General features: G+C 38.8%; 1 protein-coding gene across 14 annotated transcripts in view; it reads right to left on the reverse strand.

Annotated features, from left to right (window-relative positions):
* The window catches only part of Bnc2 (basonuclin 2), a 406,942-nt gene that overhangs the window by 266,475 nt on the left and 114,583 nt on the right, over positions 1–25,884 (reverse strand). For all 14 annotated transcript variants that reach the window (XM_031377777.1, XM_031377780.1, XM_031377779.1 and 11 more), the window contains exons 2-3: positions 20,780–20,905; positions 11,599–11,799 (exon numbers count right to left, since the gene is read on the reverse strand). In XM_031377777.1, the coding sequence (XP_031233637.1) occupies positions 11,599–11,799; positions 20,780–20,905 (327 nt within the window). The remainder of the gene's footprint in view (positions 1–11,598; positions 11,800–20,779; positions 20,906–25,884) is intronic.

A 25,884-nucleotide genomic window follows, 5' to 3' on the forward strand; every position in this document is an offset into this window, starting at 1 on the left:
GAAAAGAAAGGAAATAAGAAAAGAAAAGAAACAAGTTCTCTAAAAACAGATATTTAAATATATTTCATGAATTTATATAATGAATGACAATGGATACAAACTTTACTTCCAAATATAGCTGTTCCAGTTATAAGTAACTATGAGGCAAAGAAAACTCATTTTCATAACTTAAAACAAAATCTAAGTAGTAAATTTCAAATATCTAACCTGTACTTATATAGTGATACATCAGATTTCTACATGGGTTTCCAGTGAACTCCAGTCTTCCTTGCAGCCTAGAAAGGATGCTCATACAAACTGCTACTCGGTTCTACATGCATCCTGATCCTTCACTTTTATACTTCCTTGCTAGAAGTATCATGTACACCTAAGTAAAAATGGACCCTAATATGAAGACAGTATGTATCTTTAAGGCACATTAAAAAAGTCAACATTTATACAGAGAAACCCTGTCTCGAAAAACCAAAAAAAACAACAACAACAACAAAAAAAAAAAAGTCAACATTTAAGATGCACAAATACCATAACAAATACTAATCTTTACTTGGTCCCATTTGTGTGGCAACATCTGACAACACACTTATATAGTCATTACTGAGGATTCAAAAAGTCATGACATATTTTAAAGTGGCTATTACTTAAAGCAGATTTCTATGACAAAGTCACCATGCAATTCTAACCTGTGGCTTTTTTATTTATCTGAAAGCAAATGCAGATATTTATTTACATTTTGTAACTTCCAATCAACCATAACATCTCAGCATTTAAACCTATCAGCGAATTTTACAAACAAATTTAGATGCCCTACTTATCATTTTATCCAACCATATTAAAAACATGTTATCTCTAATTAATCAATGTAGCCAAGAAAAACTTAGATCTCCAAACAGATTTTACTAAGTATACTACAACTGGTCATATATCACAGTATCAGAATATCAAGACATAGATCACCTATAGCAAACTGGCTTATAATCATGCCTCACACTTGAAAGAGTATTTAAATGAGATGTTTCCTCTGTGAGAAAAGTTTTTTTTTCAATTGTCATTAAAGAAAGGAAACCTTGAACATACACTAAATATACTTCACAATCAGACTTTACTCCCAAAATTTTCTTGACTCTGAATAACTCCTACAGCTTGAAGCAGTTGACAAAATCATAAAGATTATACTGAATTCCTTAACTCCTAGTGAAAAGGAAAATAGAAAATATGCTAAGTCTGGGCACCATGAATGCAGTTTTAGTTGATACCCGAATGGAAATGATGCATTCCTTATGGGAAACATTCGTCCTAATTTCTATTATGTTTGAAATTTAAGCAATTAGAAACAGACACCTGGAACTCACTTATTAATTTATCTCTTCCCTCCCCTTTTACACTTCTTTTGACATCATTTCTGAAGATGCTCTTAAATTGATGCTCTTATATAAAGGGCCTTGGACCAGTGTTCACCATTTTCTTATTTAAAACACCTTACTAGAGTGTAGGACTGACCCTGTCTCATTTTTTTAAGTCTACAGTTTCATTTTATAAGTATATTTCTTTAATAATTACTGTTTAACAATAAAAAATTAAAATAATAGTTCTTGGAAAATATGTTCTTTCTATATCATTCAAAAATAGCTTCATAAAGAAAAGACAAAAGAAAGGAAAATCCACCTTGATGCCCAAAGCCTTTAGGTACCCTTAATAACCCTTCACATCATAATACATCATAACTGCACACACAATGTCCCAATCTTGATGGATTTTTATAATGTACTGTTTTAAAAGATGAAAAATAAACACAGACTAATGAATGTTTAATTTTATTTCATCTTTCTTTATGGAGAGAAAAATACTGCTATCCTTTAACTTCTCCTTTCCCCCACTAGTCATTAATTCCTACAAAATGGTGTCCCAGTGCAGGCTACAGTTAGGGTACTAGGGACATTCTGCAGACGTGCAGAGCAGGCAGGCACAGGAGCAGCAAGTTATCAGAATCTTCAGAGGCCAGGAGCTGTTGCTTTATTAAGAAATTGTATAGAGTAGCTATTTACCCAAAGTCGCGCAGCCAACTTCTTGCTTTCAACAAAAGAGTGTTTTTAATATAATGAACATCCAGGCTTCTCTGGCCATGAGAGAACCTGGAATATATTATACATGCGTGAATGTGGCTGGGATGTAGGATATGGGATGTGCTTCCTATCAACAGATTAACACTTCATTTCTATTACTCTAATCTCACCACAGGCTGTGAACACTTTCTTTTTCTTATTTGAACAACAATAGTGCATGAAAAACCAAGCTGACAGGCAGGCTGGGTTCATTAAATGCACAAGGCCTTTATACCCATAACACATCTCACCTGTATGAAGTCAGGGTTCTGGTTTCCAGGCTGCTACTGAAACAAGCCCTCCCAGATGTTGGACTTCTGACAGTCCCTATCCTCCTTTTTGCATAAAGTACAATAAAGATCACAAATAAAGCAAAGATGAGAAATCTCTTCTCCGTCATATACTGTTTAACACATAAAAGCACTGGAAACATATTTTAAGATTCACTCCCTCCCATGATCCCTTGCCAAAGGTCTTCAGGAGAACAAGGAGGGATAGCTGTTAAGGGAAAAGACAAGACACCACAGGTGTGAGCTCACATCTCAATGTGGTGTCTCCTTCTTAGTTTAATTTTTACCTGGAATTTAAAACTTAAAAACATGACAGTTGCTTCTAGAAAACTGCAGCTCTGTGGTTGGTAAAAATGGCAATTCATAAAACAAGAAACAATGACACCATTTCTCAATCAATGACACCTAGCTTCATTAGAAAAGCTAGGCTCCTTTCTCTGAGGGAAAGCTCTATGTTCACCCACAGCACAGGAGGGAGAGGCCATGCTTAAGAACATAGTTATATAATCTAAGGCACAGACCTATTCATAGGGTGGGGATGCTTGCTTGTGGTCCTCCTGTATGCAAACTCATACACTCCTTGCATTTGAGGAAGCTATTAATAAATCCCCAATATTCCCAAGAATAAATCATTTAAATGGCTTCAACCAGACAATCTAACAGTCCTACCCTACCTCTGTGTCTACATACCATGGACTATAAATGCACAACTGCATGGCAATACTAGATTTGTAACATCTTCTATAGAAAAGCAATACGACTTTGTCCCCAGTCCAGTGCAGGACTTCAGTTTCAGTTCTATCTGAAACTCTATCTTCATATATCAAAAATAAAAGGACAAAGTAAAAACAGTATTATGTACTGTCCTAGTAACCTAGCTGAGTCTGCATTAGGTTCAACAGGAGGTCAAAAATCATCATGCTTGCAGGCATCATCACTGAAGGGAAACTCTCATGAATATACTCCTAATACAATGTCACTGCACCTTACCAAGCAGCAACCCTGATCCTCTGCCCCTTGGAACTGGCAGAGGGCACAGCAGTAGGCAGTTTTCTTTGCTCATGCCTACGCGGGTGTCCCACACAGCCATCCTAATGGCGTACCTCAATGATATCTTCCTTGCTTTTAATTGTAATGGAAGGAGAGAACAAACATTATTAAAACTCTGCTAATGGAGATTCTCATTTTAATATTAGTTTTGTTATTATGTTAAGCCAGCTGAAAGTAATTATTTTTGTCAGGTAAAATACTCATTATCCTGAAGTTTTTCTTTTCAAACCCCCAGTTCAGACACAATGATCATCAAATGTAAATCCTAAAGAATTGTCTGGAGACCCAATAGCCACCTTAATAAAGTTGAAAAAATCCACGGCAGTCACATAAAAGCACACAGGTGAGATGCCAGAAGTCATCTCTTTCCAATTTACAAAAATGTTTTTGTTCTTGTTATTTTTAACAATATCCATGCCCTTTTAAGAAAATGAGTTAAATGCATTACATACAAAATAAGGATGAATCCCCACATGCAGGACACATGTTTTAAATATCTGTTTCCTAATAGCATGTTTATACTGGCCCTGCTATCACTTCAATTGTTTCTTTCAATGTCCGAGCTCGTATTAACTGCAGTTTACCTCAGTCACATCTTCTGATGGTCACCCTGTTCTTTATACATTTTCCTACTTCTAAGATGATATCCTTGTGTGGTGTTAAGTCCAAGTATATAAAAACGATAAATCTAAGAACAGCTTCTAGAGAAAAGAAAGCAAATTTTCTTTGCCTCCATCTTTCTCATACAGGTTAAGGGTCAAACTAAACATCTATCAGTAGCACCTCTGAGTGACAAGCCCTAGGTGCACAGCCACCCCTGATTTAAACTACTCATCTGTAATAATACAAGGATAGCCCTGTCACCGACATGTGTGTATGTGAGGACAGCACCACATTTCTGAACTTATCAGAATGACAGACTGGCAAAAGGATACCTGATTCAATAGTTGTTATTTTCAAGCATGTTTTAATTCCTTTGCATTAGGCAAATGAGAGGCAGGAAAACTTAGGAAGTGATTGTATAATGAGAGAAACGAAGGTAGAAGAGAGAAATGAAGTCTATGAAACAGGAAATAGGGAATAAGAACAAACTAACCTTGTACTAAGGCCATTAGGTAAATGTCTATCAGCCAAACGAGAACAAGAATCATAACTCAACACCCCCTCTCCAACCCAAACACTAGAGACAGCAGGAAAGTAACATTACAGTTCCTAAAGACAGGTAAATAAGATGTCAGCTGTGCTCAAGGGAATCAGTGGTTTCAATAAGTAACTTCCTACAATTCAACATTATTCTTCCTTTACAGAGAGAAATGAAAAACTGATGGGCTTAATTAAAGAAAAACAAAAGGATATTATATTGTTGTTAAAGGATCAATTCTTTTTCTTAATTAGAATGATGATTAATAAGCGGAGAATTTGATTTCTGAACTCCCTGGTTTGAGTAAGGCATTGTTTCCCGGTAGTACTCCCATTAAGGAAGGCTCTGACTGCAGAAGGAGACAACACTCTCTCATCCCTGCACTCCATGGCACAAAATGCTGTGCGCTGTGTCCTATCAAGAGGACACTGCACTCCGCCCTCACCCAAGTCCAGTCCAGTCATAAATGTTTCACTGGAGAAGGGAATGTACACCATGGAATCTGTGAGGTTTCCTATAGAGAAGGTACAAATTTAAAAGACAATCAATACTTTTATTTCTTCCTATTCTCTAAACTTCCTTTTAAGCCCAGGGAGGGAGACTCAGTACAGGTCCGGCTCAAGGGGAAACGTGGGCCGCAGCCACAGCTCCAACACAATCTTAGTGATGTCATAGCACATGCTCTTTATTCTTCCCAGGATAATTTTTTTCATCCTGTCTCCTCTGTACCTTTACCAGCTTGTCTTCTAGGATACACCTTCTGCTCCTTCTTTTGTTTACACAACAGGACCTAAAGGCTGCTGTTTCCACTCTGCCCCTCTTCCTTTATTTCTCCTAAGCTTATTAGAAGCCAAAGTTCCTCAAGAGGGTATTCGACTTCCCTTTGCCTCTAATCGCAGGTGCTTCAGTGAATGAGGGGAATCATGCAAAATGTGGACACCAGCTGCTCTTCTGGAAATAAGGATGGCATCAGCTTTGGCAGATGTGCATGACATCAATCATTTCCTACGACCCCAAACACTCTCCTGGCCAAAGCCTAGAGGACAGTGGTTAGTGATCAGCAAACGTGGATCACGAATGGCACATCTGTACATGGAGCAGAACTTGTGCCTCCACACACATCACACCAGACTCCAAGCCTTCCAAAGGAAAGAACTCCTGGGACCATTATATCCCACGTTCTTCCAACAACAACGGATAGTGAGTTCTAGAGAAAATGGCTTTCACTGGGAAAGGTATCCCACCATTCACCAATTCAGTTTTCCTTACTTCACAGAGTTCTTTCTCTATACTCTGGGGGAAAGGAGTTCGCACCTCAAACAATTTAACCACTGTAGTCCACTTAGTGGGTAAAGACAAGTTCCAATTTCCTCTCCTTATACTTTTTAAAATATATATTCTAGTCCACATAACCAAATTAGCTGTAGACAGGCATTACCTACATGTTTTAACTGAAGACTGACCAGAGCAATGCCCATTGTGTCTCCCTTTAAATAAGTGTGTGCAATGTATAAGTTGGGAAAGAAGAAACCCTAAGGTTTTGTTTTTCACAGAGGTCTGTGACGCCATCTCACTATCTGTAACGGGCTGTTCTTTGGAATCCGCTCCAGTGTCACAGCGACCTGGCAAACTTGACTGCTTTCACTATCACTGGAATCCTTGCAATCTTGCCTTGGCTGTGACCCATTCACTTTTGTCCCAACTTCCCAAAGATGCCCTACTCAGCATTTAATTAGTAAGGGAAGAATTGTCATGGCTCTTATCCCTGACATAGGCATAGGACGCTATGTTGTATTAGAAGCCTAAGTCTGTCCTGTTACATGAATCAATTCCCCTAAAGCTACTTGGTTACAGATAACAGAAGTATTGAAAAGTAATTTCAAAATGATCCCCAACTATTCATTTTAAGTGCTACGTGTTGGAAATAAGCTTTAAATTGGTGAATGAGTTTACGCATGTGTATACACATCTGAGGATCTATTTGTGGATGCTTCATTACAATAACATACACATAAAAGGCCTACTCCATTCCCATCTCATTATGCAGTACACAGACTTCACTGTTAAGTGAAGTCTGCATGTTATCAGCACATTGGAAGCAAAGACCCAGGTACTCAACTCTTTACTACAATTTTTAGTTCAATACTGCTATGACAATGATCCCAATACTCCTACTTGTGTGCTACAGTATCAAAATGAATGTCAAGAATTACATTTTAATATGAATATGTACCTATTATTAACATTTCAAAATAAAGCACATCATCTCTCAAGTTAGAGGAACTAAGACAGAGGTGGCAGCATGCTAATTCAGCAAGCTAAAACTATTTGTCACCAAATATAAACACCTATTTTAACATAAGGGTAAGCTTTGTCAAGTTAATCCTTTTTAAGTAAGCCGATTTACCCAAATACACCAACTATAAGAAGGAAATATTAAAAAGGAAGAAAGGTAAAATAGAGAGGGAAACCTAGAAATGGCTGCTGCCTCACAGTGAAAGTCATTTTCAAAGGCCATTAACTATCAACTGCTTTACTCGTGGCTCTGATTAAGTAAGACTATTCATCCTATGTAAAAGGACGTCTAGTTTGAGGAGAAGCTTTAGAATAAAAATATATTGCATGAACTACAAAGAACAACCAAGCCCCAGCACATAGTTTAGAGATGTGTCAAACAAGAAATGCTGTATGTGAATCTTTAAAATTGTTAGAGATGTTCAAATTATTTTTGGAGGGTTAGAAACCAGAAAACACACACACACACACACACACACACACACACATTATTTCCATTTTAACTACAAATCCTACAACTGGAACTGTGTTCGTCCTCACGAATTGAAAGTAGTAAAAGACTACTGGAAGAAAAATTTATATTGAGCACTCTTGAAAATGAATTCCAAAAATGTTACTATACATTTCTTATATATCTTTTAATCATTTCTCAGAAAAGTGCTAGATTTTAAACTAGTCAAAAAGTTTACTCTGTCATATCTCTGGTGAGCAGATGGTCTGGTATTAATGTAAATCACTGATTTAATTTTTAGCTTTCTCGATTTTGTCCCTCACCTATCTAGGAAATGATTTCTCTGGTGATAACTAACACATCATGCTAATGAGAGAATCTAATACACAATAGAAAAATGTCACTACTAATAATATTTGCATGAAGTTAAATAAAGCAACTGTAAGAGAATGTCAGACAGTTGTTCTTTAATAAGACACAGTTTCACAATGAAATTATGTTGTTAATTTTGTTACATCATTGGGTGAATCCTAAATTACTCCATAATGATGCACAGCGTCATTTATAATTCTAACTTAGTATTCCACTCTACTCTGAAAAGAGACCTTACTATGGCATCTGCATTTTATTTGAAACAGGTTAAGTTTGCCTGAGCACTAACAGAAGGTAGGTCATATGGGAAAGGGCACTATCATCATTACCTGTGAACTGTCATTTCTTAAAAAGATTTCAAGTACATCGAACTATACCCTCTTAGAGGAAGCTATAAGGATTTTATTTGCTTCTTTCTCAAGTACATGGACATGTACAAAATATGTAGAAAAATCATCTTTCAAAGTATGAAAAAAAACCCACCTTCTAAAAGCAAGCTCCTTTCTCCCTACTACCTCCCCATTTGTTTTTTAAACAATACCTTATGAGAGTATCCTGAGAAAAATAACCTTTGAGGCTTTAGGAGATAAGGAGAAAGAGAAAATGGTTTTGGACATTATCAATTTGTAACTGAATCCAGAACTCTCAGTTATAAAAGTCAAAGGCTGTGCCTTTCAACATTCTCAATATCTGTCTACAAGAAAGTATTATTTTTTTAAACAACAACAACAAATCACACTTTGATTTTAAGGGGAAATAATGTAAGGCAGGGAAATGAAATCAGGAAGCCCCATTTAAAGCTTTAAGGGGAACAGACTAACTGTACTGAGCCTGCGTCAAATCATTTGCTAATGTTAGATAAAAGGAAAGATTTACAGTTAAGGAAATCTGACTTGGTTCAGGGGAAATGCAAGCTAGAGACTGCTCCATGCCCCGGCCTAGCTCACCTTTAGAAGACACAGACCTAGATTATTAAACTTAAGTGCTCATCAGACATTCCCATTTTGTAGCTAACACCATATGTGGTGAGTTCTCTATAGCCCTGTCTTTTAACATCTTATACTGGCTCTACTAGTCAGCCTTGTCCAATGCTTAACAGGGTAGTCAAGGAAATATTAGTTTCTATTCTACTATAGAAAACTATGAAAAACTGTACTTAACAGATTTCATTTGCTCCATACGCTAAACTTTTACTTAGAGATTAAAATAATCAAACAGAAAAGCCTCTTTTACCCTAAAAAGTTAGATATATAGAATTCTGCATACTTGGTTAAATTAGAAAAAACTTTTTATCTTTAGCAAAAGCTGGCTTAATGTGGGTATTGAAACTATTATTCTTCAAAATTATTGACTTTAAGAGAGCATTTCATGAACTATTACACACACACACACACACACACATATGCACACCCTCTATCCCACTCACACACTCTGAACCAGCACTGCTGATCCTCTACACATAAGGAAAACAAACACAGAAAGCATGCACAGCACAGACTTAGATTTAGACAGACTTGGAATTTAAGACTACACATTCTGAAATGGCATCTTGAAAAGAGAAAGAAAAGCACATACACACATGTAAACACACTCTCCCTCTTACATGACAAAGGTGAATATTTAGTAGCTGTGAAAGTCAATGTGAGGCTAAGCATCACGGACAACACCAAAACAACAGCAACAACAACAAAATAATAAAGAAACTACAGGAAAATGGTTCATTCCCAATATTTTTTAAGATGGTGATTTTCATCCTTTGTCACAGTGTTCTGTGTCATAACCTGTTCATTAAGCATAAATGCCTTCCTTGTGTCTTTATTCTCCTCACAGGCATGGATGTTCACCATACATATGCATTCATACAGGTACATACAAAACCGATCTTTGTATGCCCCTCAAACAAGCACACAGAAAACATCACGGTGGGCTGATCATACAAGTTTCTCTATGAGAAATTTAAATTATTTTCCTAATTCTGACCTATTTTTGTGTAATCTGCTTCTATTTCTTTTAATCCTAAATGTTTTCCACCACTTAAAGTCTCCTTAGATGCAAATCTACTTGGAAATGGGCTAGTGCCAAAGCAGCAATCTAACACCATCTATGTGGTTCAATAGCCATTTATCAATTGATCATTATCTCTATCTGTTTTATTAACTCTTTTTTCACTAGAGGGAAAACCTTTCAAAGCATGCATGTACATACACAGGCCACTAACTCAAGGAAAACCTGGATTGGTGATATCTAAATTTTAAAGTGGGACACAAGTTATTAGGTTCTAAGGTTAGTGAAAACACACTCTGTTCCAACTACAAGAGAGCCACGCAGACAGAAAAGTGCTTCAGAAAAACACCTTGCAAATCGTTCTGCAGAGACAAGGAGCATCTCTGTCAGACAAGAAAGGAACTTTTCAGGAAAAAAAAAAAAAGGAATTGCACATAAAGAGTTTCGGACTGGGTTTATGTTGATTGCATTTAAATCCCAGCTTACTGGATCAGTAGTTATCAGGGTCCCTCTACAGGATGTCAAAATACACCTTATTCAAATACATTTCTCCTATCTAAAACTGGTTGATAAAACTGTTTACCAATTAAATGTTACAAGAGTCGAGCTTTATGCACTCTCTTTGGCAAATGTTATTTCTAAACTTGTGACAGTTTACAGCCCTTAAAAATGCTTTTATTTCATTAACAAACATTTAAAAATCTACCCCAAAGTGTTCAATTTCCGCGAACTCTCACATACAAAAGAGGTCTATTAAATAGCAGTTGCAGTTATTTTAAACGAGTGGGGCAAGACCAATCTTTAAACAACCGCCATCTACTTAACATCCCAGTATATTTGTCAGTACTACTTTGGTGCTGCATGGATGATAAACTAACTCTTGCTTTGTAGGGGTTTGGGGTAGGCTTCTGAAAAGCAAGACGTGTCTGGGAGGGAGGCACCAGGGAACTTCCCTCCCTCACTTGAGCACAGTCCAAGAGGAAAGTTTCTGGGTTGTTTCCCCTTCGCTTCCTCTTACCCTCGCTCCCCCGCGGAGCCGGAGAGCCAGCAATTGTGCAAGAGGAGCCGGGCGCGCAGGGCGCAAATCACCGAGCGCTTGGTACGGACGGCTGCGGGTGATTAATTATCCGTCCGCTGCCCAGGCGCTCTCCGGGCGGCTCTCCCGGCAGGGCAGCAGCCGAGCTGCCGGCAGCGGCAGAGTGAAAAGCGGCTCTGGGAGAACGCAGGGGCAGCGCCGAGTGTGAGTGCACCGCACCGGGCGGCGGGCGGCGGGCGGCGGGTGGGAGGCGAGCCGAGCGGACTGCGCCGCGGCCGGGGGAGCACGGGGAGAGTGAAGCCACCGAGAGCAGAGCCGGAACGGAGGCTGAGAGCAAGCGGGAGCGCAGCCTGCCGCCCTTCGGGTTGACCCGGCCGGCAGGGAAGCCTGCATAGCTTCGCTCGGGTCTGAATCCAGCTGCTCCAGACACCAGAAGTCAGACCCGCTGCTGTGAGGGGCCCGCGCTTTATGGCTGTTCGGTTGCAAGACCTACTTCGAGACAGCAGACACTTTGACCAAGTCTTTCACATAGTCAGAAAGATACATATGTTGAGTAGTGGCTTTTTCTCTTTTTAGCGGGAAACAAAGAAATAAATTAAGGCTTCGCAGGACCCAGGCTGCCCAAGGTGCAACTTTGCAACAAATGCCTTTGCTTTTCTCTAACTTCGATGTCCTTTCCCCCTTTTCCTTAAGAAGCCCTTGGGGAAGCCATGAAGTAACACTGCACATTCCATAACACAGAAATAACAATATATATATTTTTAAATTTCAAAAACATTTAGAAAGAAAAGTAGCAGGAAGAAAAGGGCACATAACAACTGGAGGTTTCTTTTTAAAAAAAAAAAATGAAAGTAACTTACCTGTTGGGACATTCTGAATAAGAGGTTAGTATCAGCGTTTTGCCATGTCCCCATGAACCCTGGTTCAGCCGCAGTCGTTCTGGTTCCGAACTGCATGGAGTTGTCAGTACAGGAGTCTCTTAAAGTCAGGTCTCTTGCCCTCTTTGGCTCTCTGTCTCTCTGTGTGTCTCTTTCTCTCACATCCACTTCTGCCTCTTCTGACTGAAAAGTGAAGGTGAATTTTTTGAGCTTCTTGGCAGCCAGGAGCAGGAGTATACTGTAGTTAAGAAGCTGGCTGAACTGTGCATTTCATTTGGGAAGGGGGAGATCTGGGGGAGGGGGTCAGAGCTTCCTTCGCACCTTCTCCACAGATATCCCTATCATTTATGCATAGATTGTGACTCCCCTAGCTTGCCTTTGCTCGGCTTAACAGCTGCCTGTCAGGTGTGCAGGCAGCACTGGAGACCCAACCATCAGCTTCAAACCCTCAGCCACTGCATGTCATTGGATAGCAGAGCTAGGAGTCAACTGCACCGTTCCACTGTCAGGCACCAAATGACACCCTGCACTAACCCCTCTCCAGATACACAGACAGATACACACTCGTGCGTACTCCACACAACGCCACGATCACTGTCCACAAGGCCAGGGGAAGCCAGGGCTCTTCCCTGGGAATTTTCCCCAACAATGCTTTCTGCTGTAACATGTTATATCTAGCACCAGTCTTTTCTTTAACACTTGCAAAACTATGACACTTAAATATTTTTAATTAAACTGGAAGCAAGTGAAGTATTCATCTAGAGAAGAACATAAAGTTTGCTCAGTTGTTTTTAAAATATTAGCTGCCACAAGTCACACCATAATGCTGGGCTATTTATAACCACATATAAACTCATAGAGAAAATAATATACAGAGATTTGACCTTATATTCTAAAGGGTGAACAAGCAAAGCTACCACTTAAACATGGAAGATGTACAATAAACATATGCAAAAATAAATATATATCACTTAATATCCAGCACCTTGGGCCATTAACTACCAAACTGAAGGTTAAGTAAAGAGACACTGAAGGCAGAGAAGAAAAATGAATACCTTTTCTTAAAGCTCATAAGCAGAATAAAATCCTTTGTTAAGTTCTCAGGTAAGGCATCTATATCAACCTTTTTAAATCATAAAAAAGGGCAAAAGATGAAGAAAAAGAAGAAGCCTGTCCTATTTTGGGCAAAAAGTAATGCATATAAAAATGCCATTTTTCATTCAGGATCTCTATGGAAAATTCTGTAATGTTTCCCTGCCTGATGAAATATAACCTTGATAGCAGGTCATATTTTTAATTAAACCAGTTTTAAAACAAAACAACCATTATTAGATAGTATTTATCTCCCTTATTTATGGAAGAGCAGAACTGAACAAAATCCACTGTACATAAACACTGTAACTTCAAAATGGAAAGCTAAATTCATGCCATCTCATAAAAGTAGTCAGCAGGAAAAAGCCATCCTTCCTAAACTTAAAATGTAAGGAACATTAATCTTCAGCCACTTACAAATACTGAGGACAAATGTAGCACTCTGCTTGCTCCTTCTTAACTCAAGAATAACAATAAACCTTCCTCTCAGAAACAACAAAAGAAACAGAAAAGCGTTTCGATGGCAGCCTGTGTCATTAGTGGACAATGAGAAAAGATGAGCAAACGTACACTATGTTGACACAAATGTGCCTTCCCTTCTAGAACTGACATCTCCTGAAAGCTTTTCTGTTAAACTTCCCTCCAGTTCACCACCATTAAGCACAAAAAAGTCTCAAAAGAAGCAAATTCAATATCTGAAAGGAGACGAACAAGAACCCAAAGAATTGTTGCCTTAAAATATATTAAGTCCACCTGTGGTCAATAAAAATATTCTTTCACGGGGGAGGGCGGGAAAAGCCCCTATGAGTCAACTGTCAATGGTGACTGTACCTTCACTGCTATTACCCACTTAACTCCCTCTAAAATTTGCTAGCCTCTTGATTTCTGAAGTGGCACTCAGTGCCTCAGTCAAGCTGCCTGCTCAGCTCCTGACCTTCCCACTAATGGCTGTTATTTGTGGGAGGCTTAAGGACACTGTCAATAGCAAGCTCCCTCCTCACTTCCCTCAAGCACTGTTGTATCGCTCTGCCTGTGTGGCTCTCTAGCCTCTTCTGCTTCCTCTCCCTCTCTCCTTGTCCTTCCCCTCCTTCCCCACTCTCCCTCACTCCCTCTTCCTATTTTTCCAGCCCCACCCCTTTTTCTCAGTTCTGAGATACTCTTCTTTCCCAGGTATCCCCCACAACCCCCACGTACTCGGGCACGCACACACACACACACACACACACACACACACACACACACCACAAAAATCAACTGGCATGCAGCAGCAAGCACCTGCAGTAATAGACTCTTTTATTAAAACTGTTATTCTGCAAGACTTGAAATTCCCCATGGATCGGGCCATGTCAAAGCCGATATAATTAACTAGAGGCTCAGCAACGGATCAATTACCAGACAAGCAAGTGATAGTGAAATCAATGAAAGATCATCAGCCACATTATCAGTGTTGCAACTCATTAGGGCAAAACTGAGAAATGTGCTCAATGCGAGCCCAAGCAAGGTGGCATTACAAAACAAAGGGCTAATTTGGAGACCCTGCTGTGAACAATCTGTAACAGAATTAGCCTTTTTTCCCCCTAAACTGCACAGCTCCATAACTAAATGTGACAGACTGAGAGAAGCAGTTTATTAAGACACCAACCCCAAGTTTATTTAGTTCATAAACTCTCTCCTAGAAAATCAATACAGTCTGTACAGGGTTATTAGGTTGACTAGCTAATACATCCAAATCTGCTCTGCCCAGCCACAGTTCTCTGACAAAATGCTACCCAGAGTATGCAAACCGGTCTCTCTCAGACCACAAGGTCTAGCTGAGCAAGTCTGCAGCAAACCTATTACCTAAACATTCCTGCTGTAACCACGCCTTAAAAACATCAGGAGAGCTTCCTAAGATCCACAAGAAAAATCACAACAGTTACACAGGACTGCACCTCCTAGATGGATTTTGTCAAACAAAATCTTAACTAATTCTTAAAATCAGTTAAAAAAGAGTAAAAGCTTCCTTATAACAACAAACACCAGCCCAAAGAGTTTGCCGCAGATAGATGTGTTAAAGCACAAACCTTAAGCGTTTATTATGCTTTGTAAGTTTTACGTTTATAATCATTCTTTTAATAAATTTTAGAAAATAAAAATCTGACGCCTGTAGAAATTCCCAAAATATGTTACATGAACTTGCCATAGGGAAATATAGAACCTTGATGGTCTTCTATCCAGTAAGAGACTTGAATAAAGACTCAGGTCCAAGTCAAACAAACAACAAAACCAAGGCACCAAGATATCATCTAAGGCTTTCTGTTGGCGCTATACTCTGTAGATTACAGAATAACCCTCTGAAATCGTTTGTATCTAAGTTATTTACAACTAGGCCATGGGGATAAATATAATTTTCACAATTATTTCTTTCTTTTTTTTCCCTGATTCGAAGTCATGTACTTCAGATTAGGGGATTACAACTCTGAAAGGTCACGTGAAGCTCCACATATTCTCTGAGACTGAGAGGCTGTGTACACTCAGAGGCCCACCAATGAGCTCACAAGGTCCCGAAGAAACTGTAGAACTAGAAGTAACTCCTCTTCATAACACACAGCAATAACACACACACACACACACACACACACACACACACACACACACACACACACACACATACCTCTGAATACTTTTACAACAGTAACATAAGACCAGGAGACTGAACAAGGTTAGGGTAAACAGCTTTGGAAATGACTAATGATGTTTTAACATTTAAAGTGTTTTTTTAAAAAAAAAACAAACAAACCTGTACTATTAACATGTCATCAGTACACTCAACTGGCTTCAAGATTCTAAGTCCTAACCTTAATTTAAAAAAAAAAAAGCTAAAATTCAATTTACAGATGCTACAATTAAATGTTTGTTTTTATCTTATCAAACACTTCACCAGTCGCGTTTCTATGTAATATTTTAAAAAGTCAAGCACATATACTAATCTATACTACATGCAAAAACTTTGGATAGTAATTAAAAGTTGTAATTACATGAAATTCGTACTTTTAAAACCCTTTTTGCACATAACTACACACTGTGCATGTACCCTCAATGAGATGCAATTAGTTACAAAGAATTTGCATTTCAGTTAGTGTGGGATAACAAGACTACAGGGAGGTGCAGAGCAATTCCACCAACAGAGGAAGGCAGTGTGTTCTTTCCTGCTAGCTCTGTAAGCAGCCATTCCCACAAGTGACTGCTCAGAAGGTTACTATCTTTTCAATATTTCATAGTGAGGTGAATTTGGGTCTTTCCTTCTGTTTTCTCAAAAACTACATATTGATGCAAAAGTTGGTCACAAATACTGAAGGGCCATGCCAAAGAATGCTGTTTGGCATATACTTTTGTATTAGACTAGTTTGTTTATTGTGTTGCTTTTTTTTAAATGTTTGTTTGTTTATTTATATATATTATATATAATTTCCTTATTTATATATTATTTTTTTAAAGACAAGGTCTCATCATGTAGCCCTGGCTGGCCTGGAACTCACTTTGAAAATCAGGCTGATTTCGAGAGATCTGCCTGCCTCTGCCTGTCCAGTGCTAGGATTAAGGGTGTGCTCCACCATACTGAGCTTTACTTTTCTTCTTTGTATTTAATTTCTTTAAAACGCAGGGCTTTCTTAAGGTCCCACTGTGACTGGGGACACAGAAGCTATGTAAAGGTTATGGCTCTGCTAAGATACTCAGGCCCTGCACTGAGAAAGCACTTGAAGGTTTTCTTTTCTTCTTTTTTTTTCTTTTTCTTTCTTTTCTCCCCCTAGCTATGACTACAACACGTAAATCCTGAACAAATATAAAATAAATGTATGGTTTGTGTACACAGTTTAAGAAGCCTCCCCAGGACTTCTGATGGCTTACAGAGCCATACCTGTGATTCCCTGGGTTCAGTTCAGCTACTATTAGCAGACTCTGTACTCTGCAATGACAGTGTACTGGCCTTTGCTCTTCCTTTAGTCACAATTCACTTCCAAAGCTTGGTTAAGTACAGAGCTGGGTTAAAGATCAGTGGTTTTTCATGTGACACACGCTGGTATTCATCTAATGACTTGTCAAGACAAAACTGTCCCTGTTCTTGCCAAAATAATAAAAATGACGCTCCACATCGCATGACAATCAGCACTTCCTCATGGTGAAACAACTCAAGCTTTCTGTAACTCATTTATTTTATAGAAAAAAACAAAACATTAACTGGCTATCCAATCTCAGTGCAGAGAATCAGGTTGCCACTCTCAAATGCCTCTTTCCTTCTCACAACGCCAAAGCAACATGTAAACTAGTCACTAATCAAATGCAACTTTAACATAGAAAGTAATGCTAAACCTCAGGTTCCTAATGCATTAAAGCACATAACTTAATATATGCAAATTATGCAGGAGCAGCAGGCTGGGCTCAGTCACAGAGGTGGGGCAGGCAATTGAGGAAATGTCATTTTTCTTGAGAACAAAGTGTAGGACTTGCTTTGCAACATCTGTTGGTCTGTGTGAAATGTTAACAGATGTCTTAAGTGGAAAAAGAGGAGAAAGAATTAATAAAGAAAAACTCCTCTGAACAGATAATCCACCCAAATTTCCATATTCCTAAGGAAGAAGGTTGACAGCAGCCTTTCCCCCTTGTGAAGCCTGCCATCCCTACTTTATTGTGCCGTTTCTTTTCTGACACAAAGTTAAGAAAGAACAATTTTGACTCGATATAAAGAATAGAAAAAAGTAAAGCTAACAATATTTTCCATTTTAATTTTTTCCAATTTTTTTGTGTTTGCTTTGTAATTCTATAGTGATCGATGTTTCCTCTTTTCCCTAAACTCGCACATCCAGTTGGAGAAGAGGACGGTGAAGTCTTCGTTTCCCTTAAAACACGCAGACTCAAACATAATGAAGACATAAGCACAGGTATTGCATGTTGTGGAGAAAAGAAAAGGAAGTGAGATTAAAAAGTACTTCTTAAGATCAAGATCTAGTTGGTTGATAATGTTGTTCATCTGAAATGTAAATAAGTAAAATAACCAAAAAAATCATGAAAAAATAATAAATAAAAGATCAAGATCTGAGTTATCTTTTTGGTTTTGTTTGGTTGTTTTTTTATGGGTTATTTTTTTTGTTTTGTTGTTGTTTTTGGTTTTTGTTTTTTTTTTTGCTTTGTTTTGTTTTGGTTTTGAGACAGGTTTTTCTACATAGCTGACTGTCCTGGAACTCACTATATAGACCAGCCTGGCCTCAACTCCAACTCACAGAGATTTCCCTGCCTCTATGAATTATCTTCTTTAATGTATAGATATTGATTATTACAATTAAAATTCACCTAATGTTTACACCTAAATCTTTGCTTGCCAACTTATTTCCAATTTCTTTCTTTCCATTACTATCTTTTTAAGAGACAGACAACCATGTTTCAATTGCCAATGTTCTCAAACAGCAACATCTGATAATCATGGATCCTCATGTTTAAATTTTAAGGGACTAGGAAATTTTTCTTATTTAGCAATTGTTTTTCTTGTTTCAGTTTATTAGATGACTGAGCCAAGCATATATATAGGAGTCTTTAATTCAGGTTAAAAAGATTAAGCATAGGCAGAGGGTACATGGTGGTTGAAACTTTTAATCCCAGCACTCGGGAGGGAGACCAAGGTAGGCAGACCGCTGTGAATCTGAGGCCACTTTGATCTGCATAGTGAGTTTCAAAGCAGACAGGAGTGATATCCTATCTTAAAATAAAATCATGCATGCCAACAACCAAAAGTAACCAAGTGTCACGTGTAAATGATCTGAATTACGTAGTCTATTACTTTTTCTATTAAAATCTTTAAGATAAGAACTTAGGTTTAGTGTCCATGAATTATCTAATTCAAAATTAGCTTAAAGGGTCTTTGTGAAAAGGAAAAGAAAAATCTAAATTCATGTTATCATCTTTGATTGGCATCTCAATCCCAATTCTTCTCCAAGAGTCTGTGTTAGAATTCACTTGTTCCTTCATATTTATAATACATATATATATACACACACATATATTTGTGTGCATGTGTGTATGTGTGTGTGTTTGTGTGTGTGTATATATATATTGCCAGATGGCTTTGACAATCTGAGTTGGGCATTTTAACATATAGTAGCTTCAGCCAAAACAGCCTGAAGATTCCAGGGAACAAGACCATGGTTCAGTTTTTAAGTAAGTGCACCCGTGCCTTCATTTTTAGATGGTTTTCTGCCAAACCATTCTGGATATACTAAATACTCAGATGTTAACTCACAGGAACCTCAACCACATCAGTGCACAAGACAGAAATAATAGCTGCTATTCACTGAAAGAAGAAAAATGGTGACCAGTACTGACAGAGAAAAGCATATGCATTAAAAATATCTTTATGTGACTAGAACACAAGCCTCCTAAGCAAGGTTCGAGCCACTTCAGACATTAACAGTACCCTTAGGAAAGTATTACCTAGAAGCCTTACTCAAAAGCAGAGACAGGGCTCCAACTGACACTTGTCTAACCTGCCTGAGATGCTGTCTCTGCTCGAGTCAGGGCTGAGCTCCGGAATGCACTCCGAGGAAATACTCAAATGCTATAATCCATGGATGCTAAAGATATGAAAATGGACAGATGTGGTAGGTGCAGTAGATCAATCAGGTAGCTTACAAAATGCTAAGGAATGCTGAATCCCTTGGAATCAAGATTCACGTTTCAAAAAAACATCTTCAGTCAGTACAAATCTTGTGCCTACAAAAGATCAAACATTTTACTATTTTGTTTTGATCTAAAAACTGAAAAATGACTTTAATCTTTTTGTGTGTACAAGCAGTGACAAAAGCTTTCTTACTACCACAAGCTACAGATGATGTTCTTTGAGAAAATCTTCTGAAAGAACCAGTGGTGTCTTTCCTTAAATGACTATGAGGATAAAAATAAAAAGCAAAAGCAAAAGACAAAAATCCAACAGGCTGAGGCACGGAGGTGCACTGGGGAATTACTTTCATATGACCACGAAAGTTGTGGGATTGTGAAGATAATATTAATGCTTTTATTTACTTCCTTCTAAAAATTGCAGACTGAGATGCTGGCAGCTCCAGTAAAAATAGTACTTTAAAGTACTATTAAATTATTGTCAAGAAGGAAGATTGAGATTCACTGCTACACAAGAAACCCTGTTACAAGGCTGGGCTCAATACACACAAATACACACAAGCACACACACACATACACACACATACACATGTACTCACAAACACACATACATACATAAATGCACATAAGAACATATATACGTGCACAAACACATGCATACATACTAACAAACACATATACAAGCACATATACATATATACATACATGCATACATACACAAATATACATAAGCACATATAAGCTACATACTTATACACACAGAAATAGATACATACAAATTCACACATAAGCCCACACAAACACACATTTAAATGAAAAACATTGATGCAGAGAAAATTTGTGTTGACTTCTGGATTGTTTTTCAAATTAAAAAATTTTAAATGGGAGAGTGGGGGCCTCTGGTGTAGGAGCTCGGCTGGAAGCAAGCAGACGGGAAGCTTTTCACACACAACTCACTGTCTGTCCATCCAGGTGATGTCCTGGTCATGCTCAACTTGTGAAAACTCATCAGTCTGCACGTGTGTGTGTGTGTGTGTGTGTGCGTGTGTAACATATATGTCACATTTCAATTCTCAAAGATTATGACCCTAACATATCCATTTTAAAAAGTGACAATTACAATAAATCTTCCCTAAAACTATGTGTAAAAAAATGAAAAGGGGAACAAGGGGGATGAAATAAAAGAAGACACTTTATTACAATCAAAATCATTCAAATCACTGCCACAAAATTCTACTTCCTACAGTACCTTCAGAGGTGGAAACTGTTGAGAAGCAAGTAAATGCATTCACTTCTTAGCATGCCTATGAGTGTGAGGGACAGAAAGAGGATGGAACAAAGAATAATTATGTAGGGACAAACCTCAATAGGACAGACAAACAATGTGAGCATATTTGCATGACTTAAATAGGAAAGGACAACATACCTCGAGTTGAGATGGATCAACCCCACAGCATGGGACCTTAAAATGTGCTTGCCAGTCTTGATCACCAAGCCTGCCCTCCGATTTGTAACTGAGGCAATTTGGAGGCGGGGAGGGCACAAAACGTGCCTGTTGAGAGATCAAAAGAGGAAATTATATATGGTCTGCAGGCAGTATTTTACAGAAATCCTGGTTGCATCAAGACACTTTATCTTAAAAACTAAAAATCTAATATACTCCTCTGACCACTCAAACAGTTTTAAAAAGAGTTAATTACTAAGGTTTATAGCAACCAACAGTTAAATACATGAACCATAAGAGAACAACAATGAGGAATAACAAAATAGTTCACTGATAGGTAACAGGGCAGGGAGGCTGAACTCAGGGTGCCTTCTTGTGTACAAGTATAACTGCTAAGACGCCAAGCCAGCACTGCACTTAGATTCTTTTCTTTACGGGGGGACTGGATAGTCATGTGGTGTCTGATACTGGGGCTGCCAAACACAAGTTCTACCACTGAGCTACACTCCAGCCAATACCCCAACTTATTCCATTTTGTTCTACTAATCAACAAGAAAATCATTACAAACCTAACTCACTGTTTAAGAACTATTTATCAAGCTTCACATACCTAGGACAAGAAGCTGTAGGGAAGACCAGAATAAGACATCCCTGTTCACACGCATATAATCTACTACAGAATAAAAGCCATGCATGAAAATGACCTTATATAAATAGAGACGGTGGTAAGGCAAGAACAGTAGATCCTTATGATTTAGGGGAGGATGCCTTCCCACTGATATGGGAAAAGAAAGTGTCTAAGCAAAGGCTGCCTTTGTTCTGGGCCCTGAGAAATCACTGATATTCCTCTAGAGAAGTGATCCAGTTTGACTAGAGCATAGGGAAGATGATGCCCCAAGCAGTAAAACTGGAAGACGTGTGGGCGATAGTACTATAGGTAAGAGTCCCACAGTCCACTCAGTTGCTATTCTGTTATCCACCAAGCTACCAGCCAAGTCTACTAAAAGACGACACTACCACAGGGTGATTGTTAGTATTTTTAAAGAAAGTACATCTAGGACAACATATTAAAATGTGAATAAAATGGAGCTAAGAGGTCAACTAGGGAACTATTATAATAAATAGGTATAACAAGCAGATAAGGCTGATTAAAAAAAAAACAAAACACAAAAGACACTGTGAGGATGAAATTAAGGCCCCAAGAATGACAGACAGGACACGTGTAAGCACACTGGTTAAGAGCATGCCACTCTGTTAGAGAACGAACCACAGTTAGTTCCCATGTTGGGTGGCTTACGACTGTCTGTAATTCCAATTCCAGGGGATCTGATGTCTTGTTCCAGCTCCCATAGGCACCTGCATGTGTGTGCACATACAACCTCTCCCAAGGTGCAGACATGATTAAATATGTGGGCTATAAGAGCCACTGTGACTCTAGGGAACTATAGGGAACTCTTGCCAGCACTTCCACAGAAAGGAGAATCAAAGAATTTAGGGAAATAACAGTGAAGCTCAGTCTAAGGAGTAAAGGAATGTATAATTTGTAAAGACAAAAGGGCAGAAATGGTAAAAATATCCTTTGGATGAATGAAAGAAAACAAAGAGAAAAGTGGCTTGAAAAGTTAGCAGGGTTTAAAGAAGTGTTCTTAGGAACAGACAGCTTTGTTTTCCACTACGGGAGGTTTAAAAAGAAAAGTCTACAGTAAGCAAAGGGGACAAAGCCAGTTGAGAGAAGGATATTGAAGATCTAAGCCAGAGGGAAAAATGATATAAAGGGTCCTAGGAGAGAATGTGGTAAGAACACAAATGAAAAGATTCTCTGAAGGGAGGAAAAAACCCCTCAGACACCAAAGGAATGATATAGAAAAACTTCTCTGGTAAGAAATGCAGGTATTGGCCAGGTGGATGGCGCACCCCTTTAATCCCAGCACTCAGGAAGCAAAGGCAAGTAGATCTCTGAATTGGAAGCCAGCCTGGTCTACAGAGTGAGTTCTAGGACAGCCAAGGCTACAAAGAGAAACCCTGTCTCAAACCCACAAAAACAAAAGCAAAGAAATTCAGGAATTGGAGTGTGTGTGTGTGTGTGTGTGTGTGTGTGTGTGTCTGTGTGTCTGTGTGTGTGTGTGTGTGTAAAAATATATAAATAGAGCCTACTCAGTCCACTCAGTGTTGCTTGCATATACTGGATTTCAGGACCGGACACTTGGCACTGAATAACCAAAGAGAGGGCATCTATCATAGGCAGACAACCTCTCTCAGCATCCCTTAGTTGCCTGTAGTTTTTGTCTGGGGTTGGGACCCCATGGGATTTCCATCTTCTACTTTTTTCCGAATTGTCCCTTGTTCAGGCCTTGCCATATTGTAACAATTAAAGAAGATGAGGCCAGAAACTCGAGAAGGAGCGAGGGTGGGGCCATGGAAGTTGTTAGAGGAAGGAAAGGGAATGGAGAGAAATGATGTAATTATATTTTACTTAAAACAATAATAAATACACTTAATGTTTTAAAAAAGAAACACTGATATTATGAGTCCAGTTAAGAGCACAAACTAGAGAACCACTGGAGAAAAGGAACAGTCTACTCAAAGGGCATAATGAAGGTCAGAATCCATGAGGGGTGAGAGAAGACAAGCCGACAGCAGAGAGGGTTGGCTCTGAAAGGACTTAAGAAGTTTCCTCCCAGTCAGTGGCTGTAAGACAATGCACTGGGCTTAGTAGTTAGGAACATATACTGTTCTTGCATGGGATCCAAGTTCAGTTCCCGGTACCTATATGAGATGGCTCACAACTGCTGTAGCTATAGCTCCAGGGGATCTGATGACCAGGCACATATATACATATGTATGTACATACGTGCATATGTACATTCTCTTTCTTTCTCTCCCCCCTCTCTCGCAAAGATTTATCTTTTAAATTTTAAGGAATATTTTTTAGAGGCAGTGTAGTTAGTTAGGAGTTGGAAATACTGATACTGAAATCTGAAATACTGAAAACCAATCAGGGGTTCTGAATGCAGAGGGTAGTGCCTTGCTCCAGAACGTATAACCTAGGAGGAAACAGAGCTTCGGGAACTATAGTGACCACATACATTCCCATAGTGATGAGTTCATGTAAAAAAAATGAAAATACCAAGAATAGATTTTAGAGCAAATTATTTGATCTTTATTTATTCATAAACCTAATTCTAAGTATATAGAGAGCATTTTTTTAAAAATGGCTGTAAGTTTACTCCTGGCTAAAGAAATTTCCCAACGCAAACAAAAACTGGAAATACTTTGAACTATATCACATATATGATTTGAATGAAGGAAAGAGGAGATGTCTAAGAATATTGTTTCATTAGCAGACATGAGACAAAGCTGAGGAAGTAAGTGCCCCCCACCCCTTACTGCTAACTCCTACCTCCAGGCCCATGTGATCCAAAGTCACATCAACTCTCCACCCAATTAGTGAGGATTGCATTAGGAGAACTCAGCACTTTTAGTCCCTCTAGAGACCAGGGAAATGATGAGTTCCATCACATGGCCAGTATCAACAGCCACCGAAGAAACACCTCAGGGACACGGACAAAGACATTTATCTGCTGTGCTGGCAGCCACTACAACCAGTCTTCCTAAACAGAGTCCTTTCTGTAAGGACCGCTGTCTAAGTGACCTGTCATATAGCTTTATAAAGTAGCATTAATACTGTGGGCCAAAATGAGATTGATCTTTGAGCTTCGTGGTCTCCTGTTGTCAACAGTGCATTATAAAACCAATACTAAATACTTTATAAACAGGTCTCCCTGCAGTGTATTAGAGAAACAGTGCATATTTCATGCTCCATAGTTAGGTAGCCACATATCCATCAGGCTAATCCATTATTTATTAGATACCCAGAAGTGCAATAAGAGTCAATAAACTAACTTCTGGATACTTGCATGCAACTATTTCAATGGAAATTGTAACCTGGATGAGAAAACATTCCCACTAACAATGGCAGATAAAAGACCCTCTCTTAAGTATACCATGAGAATGGAGCACATTCATCGAGGGGGGGGAGAAAAGAGAGAGACAGAGAGAGAGACAGACAGAGAGAGAAAGAGAGGGAGAGAGAAGAAATTCTTATGTGTAGAAAATAATTTTTGTTATTAACCTTTAAGTGATATCCAACACTATACACATTTCTTTTCTTTATATCTACAGGCCTCTGATTCTCCCATCCTCAGGTACACCTCAGGGAAATAATAATTGGTAGAAACACGTCTATCATACCTCAACTCAGATGACAGCTTCCACTAATGCTTTGCACTTGTGATCTCAAAGAAACTACACAATGCCTTGAGTATGAGTGTGGAAATCATTAGCCAAAGGTTTAAAGGAACTTTCATTTATTTCATTTCATTCCCCCTCGCCTTGTATTTTGTGGTTAAAACTCCCAAGCCCTTAGATACGTGTGATGCAGTCCCCGATGCCCAGTCCAACATCACCAGGCATCTATGGTAAATTCTATCATTTCTGAAAGAGGGCCTTCTGTTCTGGAATGTATGCCAGCCCTTCAAAGAAGAAATTTCTTCAGCTGGGAGTTATTTCTCAAACTATCAGAGGCGTGGACCTTTGTGCAGTATTGCGGGTGCCATGGTTTCACATGCTGGCCACATTAATACTGAAGAGCAAGCATCTGTAACCCACAGCTGTGTGCGCTCCAGCCCCAAAGCACCCGCAGGGCCGCTGCCAACGCAAACCACTCTTCCCGTCCCACATTGGAACCACACTGGTTTTCTTCAAGAGCCAGAGACTCTAGATACAGTTCTGAAAATGGGGTTTTGGGTACTTTCCACTCACATGATGGGCATGGACTGTCAAGAAGAATACTGTCGGGGGCATAGGCTCTTTCCTCCTCCCCATCCCACATCAAGTGGATAAACTATAGAGGAGAAAGGGAGTGGGGAGTGCAGTGGAGGATAGGCTCAATGAATAGCACATACATGTCTATAATGTGCTTATGTAACACAATAGCATGCAAAATGAATATATGCAGTGAAATTGTATATGTGAATATTATTTTTTTCCAGAGAAGGAAAAACAAAAGTTATAGTGTTGAAGTATTC

This window comes from Mastomys coucha, unplaced genomic scaffold (assembly GCF_008632895.1).
Source record: "Mastomys coucha isolate ucsf_1 unplaced genomic scaffold, UCSF_Mcou_1 pScaffold18, whole genome shotgun sequence".
NCBI classification, from domain to species: domain Eukaryota; kingdom Metazoa; phylum Chordata; class Mammalia; order Rodentia; family Muridae; genus Mastomys; species Mastomys coucha.